We start from the raw sequence: 15,913 nt of genomic DNA on the forward strand, positions 1-15,913 counted from the left end.
GAATCCAGCTTCACCGCACTAGCAACTGGTGTTAGCTGTGCTGAGAGTAGATGGCAGGATGCTTAGCCAGCACTTCCAGTAAGAGGGTCTGTCAGGAGCCCAGTAATCAGATGCAGGGCTGAGCTAATGAGCTTAGTGGAAACAATACGTTCTTTTCTTAGAGGCTTCAGACAGAGAGATTATTGTTATTCCCCAAATTGGTACTCCCTAGGGAAGATAGGATCCATGTTGTTGACTGCTTCATTATTAGGGGTGTGGGTTCAGGGATGGGGAAAGGAGCGTCCAGAGAAGCTAGAAGAGGCCAGGCTAAGTTACGGCTGCAGCACATAAACTGATTTATGTCTCCTTTTCCTTTTTTCCTTTTCTGTTCTGTTGTGGTTTTACGTAAGTCTGTAGTTTTATGACATTAAAAGGAATGATCAACTAGTTCCCAGCTTTGACCTACAGACGAGTGACCCTGGCCCACATTTGCATGCAGGCCGGCTACCAGATTACCCAGCAGAGGCTGCCGATCGCAGTGAACGGGAGCTTGGCGTACAGCGTCTGTGTGGGGAAGAGGCGGAGTCAGATGGTCACCAGGACAGCGGGGGTCAAGCAGATCCAGCTGGAACAGGACAGCGGCAAAAGCCTCCATGACAGCCTGCAGTCCCAGACGCTCATTGATTTGAATAGAGCGGGTAGGCTTGAAGAGTCCCCATTTTCCTTCCTGCCACTTCCCTTCCCCTCCAGAGTTTGCCCAAACCAACTGAGGAGACAGGCCCCAGAGCCTGACTAATGACAATCGGAATCAGTGTTGGTGTTGGCAGAGCTGATTAGAGAGCCGGGCTAGGACTGTGGTTTCTATGCGCTTGCAACTAACCCACCCCTAAAACGAGACAGCGTCGCCGCCTAGTCACAGACCCGGCAGCTTGACATCTGAAGCAGACGTTAAAAGAAAAGAACCAGAGTTAAAAATCCAAAAGTGAGGGGAAAGTGAAACGATTCAGGGCCTGTCAGTGCTGCAGGGTTTTCCTAAGTTTCAGCCTGATGTATCTGCGGATCAGACTGGAGAGCTCCAGTCAGACTGACTCTGCCTCTCTTTGGTAGGGGTCGGCCTTCTGGAAGTGGTCCTGGAGCCTGACATGTCCTGTGGAGAAGAGGCGGCTGCAGCCGTCAGGGAGCTACAGCTGATTCTTCAGGCCCTGGGCACCAGCCAGGCGAACATGGCAGGTAGCAGCCACAGAAGCAGTGCCCGCCTCTTCCCCATCTCCCTTTCCACTCCCGGGCTCTCTCCTCACTGGAGTCTTATTCTCTGCAGCAGCTACAGTGGGGTTGTTTGCATCCTTTTCTCAGCCTTTTCTACCTCAGGGTTTTGGGGTTTTTTCCTTAGAATTTTCCTTGAATTTTTTTCTGAGTCCCCGACCAAAAATAAACACACAAACAGTGGCCCTGCAGAGGTGCTGAGCCCGAGAGTGTGAGATTAGGAGTCCAGGGACTGGAGGTGTCCTCCTGGCCTCTTGCATCAGGACGTTGTGAGAATTAATAAAATAACGTGTTTGAACAGCTTCATCGTCCTCAGAAGACCCTGTGTTTATGCACAGTAGCTCTTAGTTTGTGAGTTCTGTGTGGGCAGCGCTTCATTGCTACTGGATGCTTTTCCTCTGGGTCTCTTTCCACCTTTTATAGAATTTCCATCCAGGTAAGCTGAAGCCAGATTGTATCGACTACAAACCAAGGTTATGATTTCAGAAAACTTTAACTTTGAGATAAAGTCTGAAATTCAATAGAAATATAATAGGGAATTAAACAGAAGAAACTGTGAAAACTTGGGATCAAGGAAATTATACATTTTAAGTGTTTGCAAACTGGATACAAAGATCACAAGTTTTGGTCAAACCCAGTTTCTTCATGAGCTTTTCCTAGCACTGCTTTGCCCACGCTTACATCCCTGAATGCTCGTCTCTCCTGTGGCTTTCCCCTATTTTCTGTTCCCAGGGGCTTTTAAAAAACGTCTGCCACTTGCAGAGAACTCCCTGACAGCGTGGAAAAAGGGTGCAGGTTCTGCATCTACAGTGGTTAACCCATCTCTCAGTACAGTGGTGTACTAGTCAGGGTTTTCCAGAGAAAGAGAACAAATAGAATGTGTGTGTGTGCATGTACATGTGACATGTAAAGAGATTTATTATAAGGAATTGGCTCATGTGACTGTGGAGGCTGAGGCGTCCCTAAGATCTGTAGTCATCAAGCAGCAGGAGAGTCAATAGTATAGTTCCAGCCCAGGACTGAAGGCCTGAGAATCAGGAGAGCCGAGGACGTAAGTTCCAGTCTGAGCCAGAGTCCAAGACAAGACCAGTATCCCCGATCCAAGGCAGTCAGGCAGAGACAGCAAATTCCCCCGATGCCAAAAACTCGACCTCTGTGCGCTGGTGCCAAATCGAATCTCAGAGACAGAGTTTGGGGTAGAAAAGAATAGCTTTACTCCTTTGCCAGGCAGAGGGGAACACAGTGGACTCATGCCCTCAAAACTGTGTGTCCCAACCCAGGGGGATTTGGTGAGGAGTTTTACAGCAGTGGTTCAAGGGCTGGGTTGCTGATAAGGGTCAGGGTGTGTACAGGGCCTGCATTCCTTTAACCTGGTCTCCTGATGAGCTTCTGTGGTTCTTGAGGCTATCACATCATGACCTTCTCTCTGGAATGAAGAACGCTTCATCTCTCTGGAATGAAGAACGCTTCATCAGGTAGTTAACATCTTCCATTTGTTGGAGGTTTTAGTTCTGTAAAGAGCTCAAAGATAGCGTTATGTGTATCCCTTGAGGGGGAACCAGGACCCTGCCCCAAGGCTGCACTATTGTTTCTTGACTGCTTCTCCCTTGTCTCTGCATCCCCTCCCTTCCCTGATGAGCAACTGTTTGAACCTGCCCTTTGAAACTCAGGGAAGATCATGGAGGCTGGAATCTGTTCTCTACAAACAAGAAAGAGGGACACAGAAAGGCTTCCATGTCCAGGAGCCCCGCAGGGTCCTGCTTGGCTTCACCCCCACTCTGCCTTTTGTTCTATTCTGGTTTTCAGCAGATTGAATGAGGCTCACCCACGGTGAGCAGGCAATCTGCTTTACTCAGTATATCAATTTGAATGTTCATCTCATTCAGGAACACCCTTACAGACACACCCAAAATAATGTTTAACCAAATATCAGAGCATCCCTTGGCCCCGTCAAGTTGACACAAAGAATTAACCACTGAACATGTCACAGAGGGTGCCACTAAGTACCATTGGTGGGGATGATTCATCTCCCTGTCGGTTTATCATACTATTTACTGACCATTTTGTCACACGTTTATTCACATGTTACAAAGGGACTTTAGAATTTGTAATGCCACATTTGTCACATAGGACATCTAATGGGCAACAAATTGTAATTTCAAAGCCCTGGTACAAGTTGAATCTAGAGATGGAGCTTGCCAATTTGCTCTCTTCTTTAAGCTAAAGTCTGGAAAAACACAGCCAGCCACATGAGTTTGAGTGGAGTGCTCTGTGTTAGAGCAAGAGAATTCTCCATTGTAGAATGGAGAATTGGCTCATGCTGTCTTTTTACCCACAGAATAGAAATGAAATATGGGCAGATTGGGTAGTTATCCATTTATGCACTGTTGCTTTAAAAAAGTTTTATTATTCCATTCTTCTTCAAAATAACTGTGATTCCTACCAAACCTATGGAATAATAAACAGGCCACCTGTTAGCTGAGAAATAGTCCCATCGGGTCCTTGCCAAGAGATAAACCATAACAGTGAGAACTCATCAGGCAGTGACAGCTGAGAGGGTTCATTAAATCTCATTTGTTGTGACACTTTTTGTTGCTTTTAAATACAAATCAGACAGCTTTGGCTCCAGCACAGCAGCAGAGTGGCTGATGTTGTCCTGAAGTGCTCTGGGTAGTGAAGGTCTGCCTGGAGTCTGCAGGTGTCCGGCTTTTGGTGCTCTCAGCACTTTATCAGCCCAGGCCCCTTTCCCATCCTTCTGTCCCACCACCATAGGCCACTGTGTCACCATTGGAGAATGCAGCCTGGGAACCAACCGAAGGCTGCCCTGGAGAGCACCAGTGGACCCCCAGCGTGCTTTTGGAATGAAACTTAAATTGCTCTGGGCTGTGCTTCAGTGAGTTCCTGATAGTTTTGCTAACGAGCGTAGACTAGCTCAGCTTGGGTTCCAGAAGTCACTTCCTTCTCAGGATGTTTGCCACTGTTGAGATCCTCAAAGCAGTCTGCTTGAGTTGAATGTGTACCAAAGTATATAGATAACACTAAATATTTCCAAGGTTGTAATATCTGCCGGTTTGAACATCGAGTATGTGCTCATCAGTTCACTAAGCATTTTTAAAATTAATTTATTGTCTCATTTAAACTTTATGACATTCCTGAGAGATGGGTATTACTGTGCCTACTGTACAGGTGAGGAGTTGAGGCTTCCAGAGGTTGGGTTATTTGGCCAAGGTGCACAGGAAGTGCCCGAGCCCAGGTGTGTCTGACTTCTGGACGCCTTCCTTTGTAAGCACTGTCACCCCGCTTCCTAGTGCCAGCCGTGACAGTGTCTCCGCTGCTGTAGATTACAACCTTGAGGGCTTCCCTGGTGGCGCAGTGGTTAAGAATCTGCCTGCCAATGCAGGGGACACGGGTTCAAGCCCTGGTCTGGGAAGTTCCCACATGCCGTGGAGCAATGAAGCCTGTGCGCCACAACTACTGAGCCTGCACTCTGGAGCTGGCGTGCCACAACTACGGAAGCCCGAGTGCCTAGAGCCTGTGCTCCGCGACAAGAGAAGCCACCGCGATGAGAAGCCGACACGCCGCAACGAAGAGTACCCTTGATCGCCGCAACCAGAGATAGCACGCGCGCAGCAAGGAAGACCCAGTGCAGCCAAAAATAAATAAAATTAATTAATTAATTAAAAACAAAAAAACAAACAACCTTGGGATCTGGGTTAGCAGAGTGTGAGTGCTGAGGACACCGCAGGCCCAGACCTGGGCTGGAATCCTATCCTACCGCTTCTAGCTATAGAAACTGGGCGGGGTATTTGACTTCTGTGAGCCTCCCTTTCCACACTTGTGAAACGAGTCCCTAAATAATTGTATATGGAAAGAGAAAGGAAGAAACCAAAGAGGAGAGGAAGTCATTCAAGTCATCAAACAGAGTTGGGGCAGCAGGGTGGGAAGAGCAGGCGAGGACTGGCCTTGTGGAAGAAAACCTGGAATACCGTCTTGGACGTGTCAAGTGTGAATTGCCTAAAGGACGTCTAAGTGGATGTGTCATTAATGCTCTGTTGTAGGGGAAGAATGTGGTAATGTGCATAAAACATGTCACAGGTCCTGGCAAATAGCCTGTGCTCATGAAATGTCAGGTGCTTCTATTGACAATAATAAGTAGAATCACCACTCATTGTGGATGAATACACTTTGTGAAATATGTTGGATAAAATTGAGCCACATTATTTATTTTACCTTATTTTTTGTCAAGCCCTGTTATTTAAGTTCTGGAGGGTATTCAGTGATCAGAATGAGACACAGCTTCATAGACTTTCTCACTAAATCATCAGGCCCCTGCTGTTTACAGAAACAGTTTTCTGCCCTGATGTTACATTTCTGATGTGTGAATGTGTTTTAGAAAAAAAAATGTGACTGCACCATATCACTGTGCTCAGTAGTACAGTTTTTTCATTTTGCTGTTACAAATCTCTACTTCTAGAGGGTGGAAATTGAGCTTGATAACGTTCTTGTGAAGGCCCTCCCCCAGTGTTGCAGAATGCACTGAAGCAAACGTGACTGTGAGGCTTTTGTGGACTTGAGGCAATTTACCTTAATTTGTTTAAAAGGTAGTTTGTCTTCACTGGGTAAATGCCTTTTGTGAGTGTTGGATACTGTATTGGAATCCAGGCAAGTGAACTGCCTTTCAACACTGCAGGACACTAAATGAGTCCCCTCAGACATCTATGGAGTGCGGTCTTCTCTGGGAGAGACTGAAACTCATGCTTTTATTCCTTTTCCAAATTAAAAGTCTAAATTGTGAAAGATGGTTTTATTTTTAAAAGCAGGAGAGGTCCAACTCAGGGTTCTCAGGGCTCAAAAAAAGTTCTCTCCCAAGTATCGAGGTTTGGCTGGGCAGAGCTCAGCATACTTGGGAAGTTTTCCTTTGAGCTGAATGGGCCTTTCATAGGATTCAGTAGATTAGTCCTATTCAGACAGAACTTTAGAACTTGTCGGGAACCTACTGTGAGACCAGTCTGCTTACTCGTGGCTCAGGAAAATACCAAGGTATGAATTTATCGAACAATTACCATGTGCCAGAGGCAGCTCTAGGTTCTGAACAGAGCAGTGAAAAGGACATTGTTCCTGCTACCTAGAGGAAATATTGTATTCATGAGGGAGACAAATACATTAACAAATAGAACAAAGTAGTTACAGTGGTAAGTGCTTTAAGGAAATATAGAGGGTGCCGTGATAAAGAATACATTGGATGGTGAGGGCCTCTGGAGAATGACCCGAGGCCCCAGCCCCAGGGAGCTAGAGGATGAGCATCCAGGAAAGAGCCCAGGCAAAGTCCCTGAGGTGAGGAAAACGTAGAGTATATGCTTGGAGGTAACACAGGTGGCAGAAGACCACTGTAGGGGAGGCGCGAGGAGCAGGGCAGTGTGGCCTCAGGTAAGACTGAAAAGGTCTGCGAGGGCTAGATCTCCAACAATGATAAGAAGTTTGGATTTCATTCCAAGGGCAGTGGGAGGTCAGGGAAGGGCTTTTAAGCCAAGGAACGACATAGTCGGATTACCATTTTGGAAACCCGCTGCGGCTGCTCCATGGAACGTGGGTTTCAGAAGGGTATGAGTAGAAGCTGAGCCCAGTTCCGAAGTTTTGGCAGTAGTTCAGGTGGAGGATGGTGCTCTTCTGGACAGGGCTGGTGTCGGTGAGGATGGAGAGAACAAGATGGTGGATTCGAGGTGGTTTTTAGAAATAACAGGATTTTTGTTAACAGGCTGGTGTAGAAGGCAAAGAGGCCAGAAGAAGTCAAGGACTCTTGAGGAACGAGGTGGTGGTGCCATTTGCTGACACGGGGAAGATGAGGACAAAGGTGCATGTGTTGCAGGACAGATCCTTTAGTTTCACAAACTGAAATGCCTGGGCCACCTCCACGTGGAGATGAAGTAGGCACAGAGGTCAGTGTGGATGGAGTTCAGAGTAGGGTTTTGGCTGAAGAGAGAAATTCAGGAGTTATCAGAACTTGGATGGTGTTTAAGACCATATACATTTACAGAGAGAGTGCAGGTAAAGAAGATAGTCCTGAGTCTGGATGGGAACAAATGACATGGACATGGAAAGTGTCCAGGAGGTAGGGGGCAGCTAAGGGTGAGTGAGGTCCCAGCAGCCGAGGGAGGAAGATGTTTCAGGGAGGAAGCGTTGGTTGTTAGGTCACATACCGCCGAGGGCCGGCGTATCCAGTGAGGGGAAGACACAGCGTGTCCTGCGTCCGTGGGATTTGGTGGCCAGGGGTTGATGGTGACTTTGACAAGGCGTTTTGCAGAGAGGTGGGGACAGAAGCCAGGCTGACGTGGGTGTAGGAGTAAATGGGAGGTGAGCCCACGGAGATGAGATGCCAACAAACAAGCAGTACTTGTTTGAGAGGATTTGCTGAAAAGGAAAGCAGAGCAATAACAGCAGAATGATGAAGAGAGAACTGGGTTCAAGGGAGTGGGTCTTTGGGTTGTTTCTAGTGAGAAATACTGTTGATTATGGATATACATGCATAGAGGGAATGCTGAGGAAGAGAGTTAAGGAGTGCTGTGGGAGAGAGGAGAGAACTGAAGGAGTGATGTCTTTGGGTAGGCAAGAGGGATGGGAGTTTTAAATCTGGGCTCCATTCCCAAGGGGCTTCCATCTGGTCTCAAAGAAAAGACTAATTTAGAATAGACTACAATCATGTGCTCTACTGATTGCATGTATTCTAATAGCTCCGAGGAGCCACCAGTGGAGGCCGGCCTACTGATGAGGGTTTCCAGGAGGAGAAGGTGGTACCACTTATGTGGGACCTCGAAGGATGAGCTGAGGTTGAAAGAGGGACAGTAACAGGGATGACGAGAGCCTGTGGGAACCAGCGAGCAGACAGAAGCTCCCCTGATGGGAGGAGGCTTTCTCAGGGAATGAGCAGCAGGAAATGTGGGGTGCATCAGTCAAGACCAGATGAGGGCTGTTGCATACCAAGCAGAGGAGGTGGGATGACCCAGTGGGAGCCAGCTGTGCACTTGGTCAAGCACTGGGAGTGACGCAACCGTCCTGTAGCAGGATGTGGCCAGAACCGAGGTGGGCGGGGAGGGGGAGCTGGACCAGGAGGGGTCACTGAGTTGAAGGTCGGGATAGGATGTGGGTGCTCAGGCAAGGATGGCAGCCGTGGGAATGGAGAGGAAGTGACAGCTCTGAGGGGGTGTTTGGGGGAAGGAACTGACAGGATCTAGTCAGACTACAAAGGGTCAAGAAAACAGAGCAGCAAAGGATGCCGCAGGGTTCCTAGACCAAGAGTCTGATGATATCAGGAGTCGTTGGGACTTCTTGAGATTCAAGGAAGCACATGTTGTCCTAAAGGGGCTATGGGATTTTGTAGAACTGTGAGAGGTCCATTCTGGAGACATAGAGTAATTTCTGGGCTGAAAGGCACCTTTTCCCTGCCTGTCAACGTGGGTGGCCATTGGAGCGGCAGAGTGGGAATGACAGAGACCTGTTGCAAGGGTCTCTTTTTCTTGGCATAGAATATATTTGAGCTATTTTATTATTTTAATATGCTTTTGCTATGAAACCTTGGAAATGAAATTGCTTTCTTCAGCTCATCGACACATTCCTCTTTGGCAGATTCTTTTTTAGTTCAAAGACTTGCCTAAGAAAAATCCAGCATTTTGTCATCCCCTTTTGTTCTGTTTTAAATATTGTAAGTGGAATTGGAGAACAGAGAATTGGGGCCTTACCTTTCAGGGTATAAAATGTGATGATTTCTTATCTTTATCTCTCTTTGGCTTGAGATTTTGCCTCCCTCTCCTCCTCAAGAGCCTCTTGGCCCTCTCCATAAACCACCTGCTTCCTTAGGGGTTACTGTTCCCAAAATGGGGGGGCTTGCAGGGCCAGAGAAGGTCCTCCCAGGATGGGGATGGCCCCCTCTGAGTCCCTCCCCCACAGACCGTCCCCTTCATAACAGCACTGTCTGTCTGCTGCGGCAAACCCTTACAGCAGTCGGGAAGGATTCCGAGTCCTGTTTACGGAAGGAAGAGATCATTACAGTACCTGGAGGAAGGACGAGGGGAAAAGCCCAGGTTTCTGGCTGTTGCCCTTGAGCTGTAAATTCTCAAGGACTCTCTTATAAATCTCCCGGAATCACTGTTGGAAATCCACATTCCATTGGAGAGCAGTGTAGGGCTATCACATGATCATTTCTGAAGCCTTCCCCCGCAGCCCAGCTCTGACACTTTGAAAAACACTTCGGAATAAAACTGCAGGGTAAATCTCCATTTTTAACAGTGTTGTTTTTCTTATTTGGCATGAAAGAAATTAGATTTCCCAAGCCAGTATATCCAGAATTTCTCCTGCATTCTGCATGTGCACAAGTGCACAGAAATATATACACACACATACACACACACCCTTCAGATGCCTTAGGACCATCATTTTCGCAAGTGGGCAAAAGTTAGTACTTCAGGACCAACCTTACTTCCTCTGAGGTTAGGCTGCTGTAACTAAACAGCAACTAGAGTTAGACGTTGCTTGCACTCTCTTGCCTTAAAAAAAACCACGATTGCCTCAGAGAATTTCTAAAGTGTTGTCTTTTTTCTTTCCTTACAGAGGGCCAGTTGAGAGTGGACGCCAACATATCTGTGCATAACCCTGGGGAGCCTTTGGGCATTCGAACCGAAGTAAAGAATCTCAACAGTGCCAGGTTTTTGGCCAAAGCTATAGGTGAATGTCAGCTGTTACTCCTGATATACTTCTTTGTATCAGTTATCTGTTGCTGTGTAACAAGCATTCCCCCCCGCCAACTTAATGGCTTACATGATAACATCTCAACTTCAGAGTTTTGTGGCTTGGGTGATTTTTCTACTTGTCCTGCCTTGGCTCATTCATATGGCTGTGGGGAGCCGGCAGCTCAGCTGAGATACAGGGTCCAAGATACCTCACTCACGTGTTGCAGCCTTGGTGCTGGATGTCTGCTGGGCTGCTCTACCCACGTGGGCTTGCTTCATTCACTTGCCTAGCCCAGCCCTTCTTATTTGGCGGAGGGGGCACCCCAGGAGAATGAAGGCAGATGCCTCAAGGCCTCTTGAGTCATTAGCTCTAGAACCTGCACAGCATCTCTTCCAGCACATTGCATTCAAAGCAGGTTCAAGGGGAGGGGAAATAGACTTCACCTCTATGGGAGGATCTGCAAAATCCTGTAACTCTGTTTTTCCATGTACCACATTCCTTCTGACTAGACCAAACTGTATAAAGTCGTATTTGTTCATTATAGATGGCCACGATTTGACTTAATTGGTCAGTATGTTTTTCTGCTTTTTACCGTTTTAACTAATAGATTGCTTGGGCCTGTGTAATCAGGTATTGGTCTTGTTTGTTCACATTGTGGATCTTTCAGTGTGGACAAATGTATACTAGTAGTTAAAATCGAACAGTTGAGCAAGATCAACATCTAGGGTGGTCCATAGAAGTTGATATCTGTGAATGTGAGGGGAAGACATCTCAGAGGAATGAAAATATTCTTTAAAACCAAAGGTATCTAGAGAGGAAGAGAGGAGGGAGGAGGTGGAGGTTAAGGTGCACCCTTCAGGGTGCACAGAGAATGGGACGGATGAATGTGGAGTCACAGCCAAAAGGTTTAGTAGCATCCTGGGTATTAGAAGGAACACAAAAAAGATTTTCTAATCTCGTATAAAACTTTATTATCCTGAACCTGAAATGATCAACTAGCCTCAGTGAAGACACTTTGAGTCTACAAGTTTTCAGGAAAAAAGCATTAAAATGGTCAAGGGGATGACTTACAGGAGAGGAAGGTGTTGGGGAAGGTCCCCGCGTGAAGACAGACTAACGATGGTGGACTCTTCTGTCTGTAAAAGGAGACACAGTCCATATTTCTGAGGCCATGATAGGTTTGGGTTAGGGAAAACCCTCCAGCTCAGGTTTGTGAAGGGGAAGCTTGGAATGAACAGAAAGAAAGTTCCACTTCACCTTGTAGGTGATAAGTGTTCTGGAACTCATTATTCTAAGAGGTGGTGATGGGAACCTAAAAAACAAGATTTTAGGTAGATTTATCCCTGATGACTTAAGATGGAGACCCCTGCCTGAATTTTGGCTGTCCCTAACCTGTTACCTTATGAAGGACCCTTTGGAGTAGTCTGAGACAGAATTCTACCTGTGGTCTGACTCAGGCTGGAAGAACCGAAGCTTTACTGTTATGGGCTTAATTCTTCAAGCCTGTAATTTTTCTACCCTATGTTTCTCCCTACATCACACCTTTTAGCCATCCTCTTAGTGTTGCTGCTTTTTGTCAGCTATGATAAGAGTTTGGATTTGGGCAAGGGCAGGTGGTACATGTTGGGCGGGGAGTTGAGGTGGGAGGGGAGGCTAAAGCTGTTTTCATAAGGAAGCTTAGCAACTGTGGCTGTGCTTTGCTTACCACTTCTGCCTTGTTGGGTGGTGAGGGAGTGTGGCATAGAGCAGTGGCTGTTCATCATTTGGGGTCATAGGTCCCTCTCCATATTTTGGAGAGAGGGTCCAGAATTTTTATTCTGGACCCTCTCTCCAAAATATGTGCCTGTGCACACATGCACGTTTGCATATAATCTCAGGAGGTACTAGAACCCCTTGAAGGCCACCCATGGATCCTAGGATAAAAACTCTTGATAAGCAGCGATCTTAGATCTGGGGTCATTCTGCCTAGATATTGGTCCTAGCCCTGCTTCTGCCACGTTTTGTAGCCTGTACTGGGTTACGCAATCTCTCTGAGTCTGGGTTTTCTCAAAAAGTGAAGGAGCAGAGCTTCCTAAAAGGCCCTTTCTAGCATGATTATTCTATGACGGCAGCAAGAATAAAATATAGCATCTGTGGGAAGAGTTATAAACAACTCCCTTGATTAGTTTTTGACATAAAGATTGAAAAAGATGTCTATTTATTGCTAAACTGGATGAAAGGAATCAAAATATGATACTAAACTATTTTTTTTAGACTATGAAATTCAGAGGCAAATCAATGAACTTGAGAATGGAGGTAAAATCCTGAATGAAACTCGCTCGTTCGATTACAAGCTGGGGTGAGTTTGCATGACAACATCTTGAATACAGGTAGGTGGGGCTCCAGTCGGGGCTCACCACAGACCAGCCATGTCACCTTGGAGAAGGTACTTAGCTTCTCTGCACTTTGGTTTCCTCATTAGTAAAATTAGGAAAATACGGTACCCTACAGGGTTGTGATATGCCCTCTAGGGCTGGTAAGAGGTTTCACCTGACTACCATCAGACTTGCTGAGTCTTAAGTCCTGGCACTTCCCTGGCTTCCAGCTTACCTCCTTTGTTCCAAGAATTTTTACTTCCTTAAATTCTATCAGATCTAAGTTCTGCCAATTTAAGCTAGAAGTGGAAGAAAGCTTAGAACTGGTTGTAGCGGTGTCTTTCTGTTTAGATATCTTTGAGTCTAACTTTCTGACTCTGAATTTTGAGGATTTTATACACTTAACAGAAGACTGGGGAAAAAAGCTCAAGAGCCTAGAGTTTGAGCTGGTTCAATTTTGGAAACGTTGAAGCAATTGCTTTTCTGTTCTTTTTCTTTAATTATCATGCTAAACATTTGTCTTTCTTTAATATTATTTCTGCAATGTATTCATGAAAGTGTCTCCCAAGGAAGGCTGAGGAGCTTGAATCCCCTGGGTTCCCTATTGGTAGGGGAACCCCTGTCTGCATCTACACTAGCTGACGCTTCATGCAGCATTTTTTTAATGTTTTCTCATTTAACTGTCACAGGTGCACCGTGCCGATGAGAGACAAAGAAGGAAAACAAGACTACAGGTGGTTACTCCTCTTGTCAAAACACCATTCTGTATTTGGGTCATATTCCAAATCCACTTACAGACCAGCATAATGACCCTAGATTGCTTTTAGGAACCACTTTTCCTTGTTGTTGTCGCATAATGGAAAATCTAGGCTTCCTGTTTTACGTGTACACTGAGAGGAAGAGTATTTTCTTGATTTGGTAGCCTTGGAGTACCTCATTTGACAGGATTCAACAGCTGGAAAACACTTGTTCACTCACCTCTGTGTCAGTTTTCATAATTGAGCTAAGAGGATGGCAGTTGTGGGGTGGGCCCTAGGCTGTTCTTATTCTCATGTTCAGTAACTAATGCAGTAACACTGAAGTTCTGTGAGAAGGTAGAAAAAAAGAGATGTATATGTTAATGGCAGTTCCCTTCAAACCTCAGGTGATGCTGTTTAACACGTTAGACCTCATTTGAGATCCAGAAATAAAGGAAATAATAAGAATAGCTTCCAATAAATTGAGACTTTTGTTTCTTCCCAGTTTAGCAGACTGAAAAAATTAAATATGTCAGCAACAAAGTTGTGGGGGTTGGCACTTTCCTTTGCAAAGTGCAGGAAGAAGTAAGAGTAGCCATTGCTGTCAATGAGGAACAAATATAGCATCGAGATTTAGGAAAGACAAAGCTCACAAACCCTTAGAATGCATGTCACCTCAAGGACTCCTCTTGTGTGTCTGTCAAAGTCACCATTGTTCTAATTATAGTGATCCCTCTAGGTTCAGTCTGTTCTTCCTAAGAACTTCTTTGTTTTCCATTGTCGCTCCTACTCTGTTTATGCTGCTTTCTCACTGAGCGTGGAGTTGGCTTTTAGCACAGCCAGTGGCTTCAGCTCAGTCTCTCAGGTTAACAGATGGGATTCAGGAAGCCTCCCTTTGGTTTCCTCTTGCCTTCAGAAGTCAGACTAATTCATAGCACAGATTTGGCATTGAGGTGATGGGTTGCTTGCCCTTCTGAGCTATTACCTTGGAGCCACCATTTATTCTGCATTACCCTGCTTTTGTATAAGCCCTTTGACAAATAAGGGCAGAGAGAAAACGTTAGATGCTAGAATAGAACAGAGGGAAGGACATCTTTATTTCACAAGCGTATATGCAGTGGTGCGGCTTCCACATTTTTTAAAAACTTAGTTGACCCTTTTAGAGCAGTTTTAGGTTTACAGCAGAACTCAGTGGAGATTACAGAGTTCCCATATACTCCTTGGTATGTGTCGTATCCCCCCCCCACCCACACACACACAGAAGTTCCTCTGATAACATCTTGCATTAGTGTGTAGTGTGGTACCTTGGTTAAAATTAATGAACCAATATTGATACCTTATTATTAGGTAAAGTACATAGTTTACATTAGGGTCTGTGCCTTATGTTGTCCATTCTGTGGGTTTTGACAGATGTATAATGACATGTAGCCACCATTACAGTGTCATACAGAATAGTTTCACTGCCCTAAAAATCCCTTATACTCCCTTTATTCATTCCTCCTTCTCCCCTAGCTTCTACATTTTATTTGGGCAAAATCTATTTATTTCTTGCACTTCTCAAGAAAGAAAGTTTTCTTTTTCTTTGACTTTTCATCTGTTACACAAATACTGCTAAAAATATTTTAAGATTTATAATCTTTCTTCCTAAAAAGTAAATTGTTCTCATTTGGTCCTATTTTTTCCAGCCGATGTCTTTATGAACATATACTTTATCCACAGTTATAAACCACAGTGTGGCATCAACATGGTGCTGTGCCTTTTTCACTTAATGCTCATTTAAGCATCGAGATTTAGGAAAGACAAAGCTCACAAACCCTTAGAATGCATGTCACCTCAAGGACTCCTCTTGTGTGTCTGTCAAAGTCACCATTGTTCTAATTATAGTGATCCCTCTAGGTTCAGTCTGTTCTTCCTAAGAACTTCTTTGTTTTCCATTGTCGCTCCTACTCTGTTTATGCTGCTTTCTCACTGAGCGTGGAGTTGGCTTTTAGCACAGCCAGTGGCTTCAGCTCAGTCTCTCAGGTTAACAGATGGGATTCAGGAAGCCTCCCTTTGGTTTCCTCTTGCCTTCAGAAGTCAGACTAATTCATAGCACAGATTTGGCATTGAGGTGATGGGTTGCTTGCCCTTCTGAGCTTTTTTTTTTTTGACCTTACACTTGTATAAGGACTAGTTCCTGGAAAACTAGGAGACTTGATATTATGGGATGTTGGAAAATATTTGCAAGTAACATGGCATCCAGACACAAACTTTCATACTGACAATAGGTTTGTTTCTTCCAGCTAAACCGAATACTCAGTCATGCCATCTCCTCTGTGTGCCAGGTTCATGCCGGAGCCCAACCTGCCCCCGCTGCTACTCTACGACTCGGAGTCCCTGCCCACTGGCACAGACCCGCAGCAGGTGATCAACATCGACCGGCTCCGGGAGCAGCTTCCCGAGCTGCCCCGCGTGACCCGGGAGAAGCTCGTGCAACAGTATGGGATGCTGCCGGAGCACAGCTTTGCCTTGATGGTGGGTACTGATCAGAGGCTGCGATCAGCCCAGCCCAGCAGCGGGGGGGATGCTCCTCAGGGGGCTCTAGGTGCAGTGGCCCATTCCTTCAGCTGTACCGTAGAACCAGGCGTGCTAACCTTCCTCAGCAGCCTTTTTGGTAAATGCTCCTCCGAAAACCAGAAGATGAGGCAGGATCTCGTGTCAGTCATTTCTTGTGTGTAGACACGAAGAGCTGGTCACAGCGGCTGTGGAGGCTTCTTTTTTTTTTTTTTTTTTTTTTTTTTTTTCTTTCGTTCCGCGGGCCTCTCACCGCTGTGGCCCCTCCCATTTGCGGAGCACAGGCTCCGGACGCGCAGGCCCAGC

General features: G+C 45.9%; 1 protein-coding gene across 1 annotated transcript in view; it reads left to right on the forward strand.

Annotated features, from left to right (window-relative positions):
- Window positions 1-15,913, forward strand: part of GATB (glutamyl-tRNA amidotransferase subunit B) — a 76,551-nt gene that overhangs the window by 33,721 nt on the left and 26,917 nt on the right. Inside the window, exons 4-9 of the mRNA XM_007456999.1 lie at window positions 479-677; window positions 1,087-1,209; window positions 9,844-9,957; window positions 12,217-12,301; window positions 13,007-13,051; window positions 15,379-15,568. Of these exons, the coding sequence (XP_007457061.1) occupies window positions 479-677; window positions 1,087-1,209; window positions 9,844-9,957; window positions 12,217-12,301; window positions 13,007-13,051; window positions 15,379-15,568 (756 nt within the window). The remainder of the gene's footprint in view (window positions 1-478; window positions 678-1,086; window positions 1,210-9,843; window positions 9,958-12,216; window positions 12,302-13,006; window positions 13,052-15,378; window positions 15,569-15,913) is intronic.

Source organism: Lipotes vexillifer, unplaced genomic scaffold (genome assembly GCF_000442215.2).
Source record: "Lipotes vexillifer unplaced genomic scaffold, Lipotes_vexillifer_v1.1 scaffold2539, whole genome shotgun sequence".
Taxonomy (NCBI): Eukaryota; Metazoa; Chordata; class Mammalia; order Artiodactyla; family Lipotidae; genus Lipotes; species Lipotes vexillifer.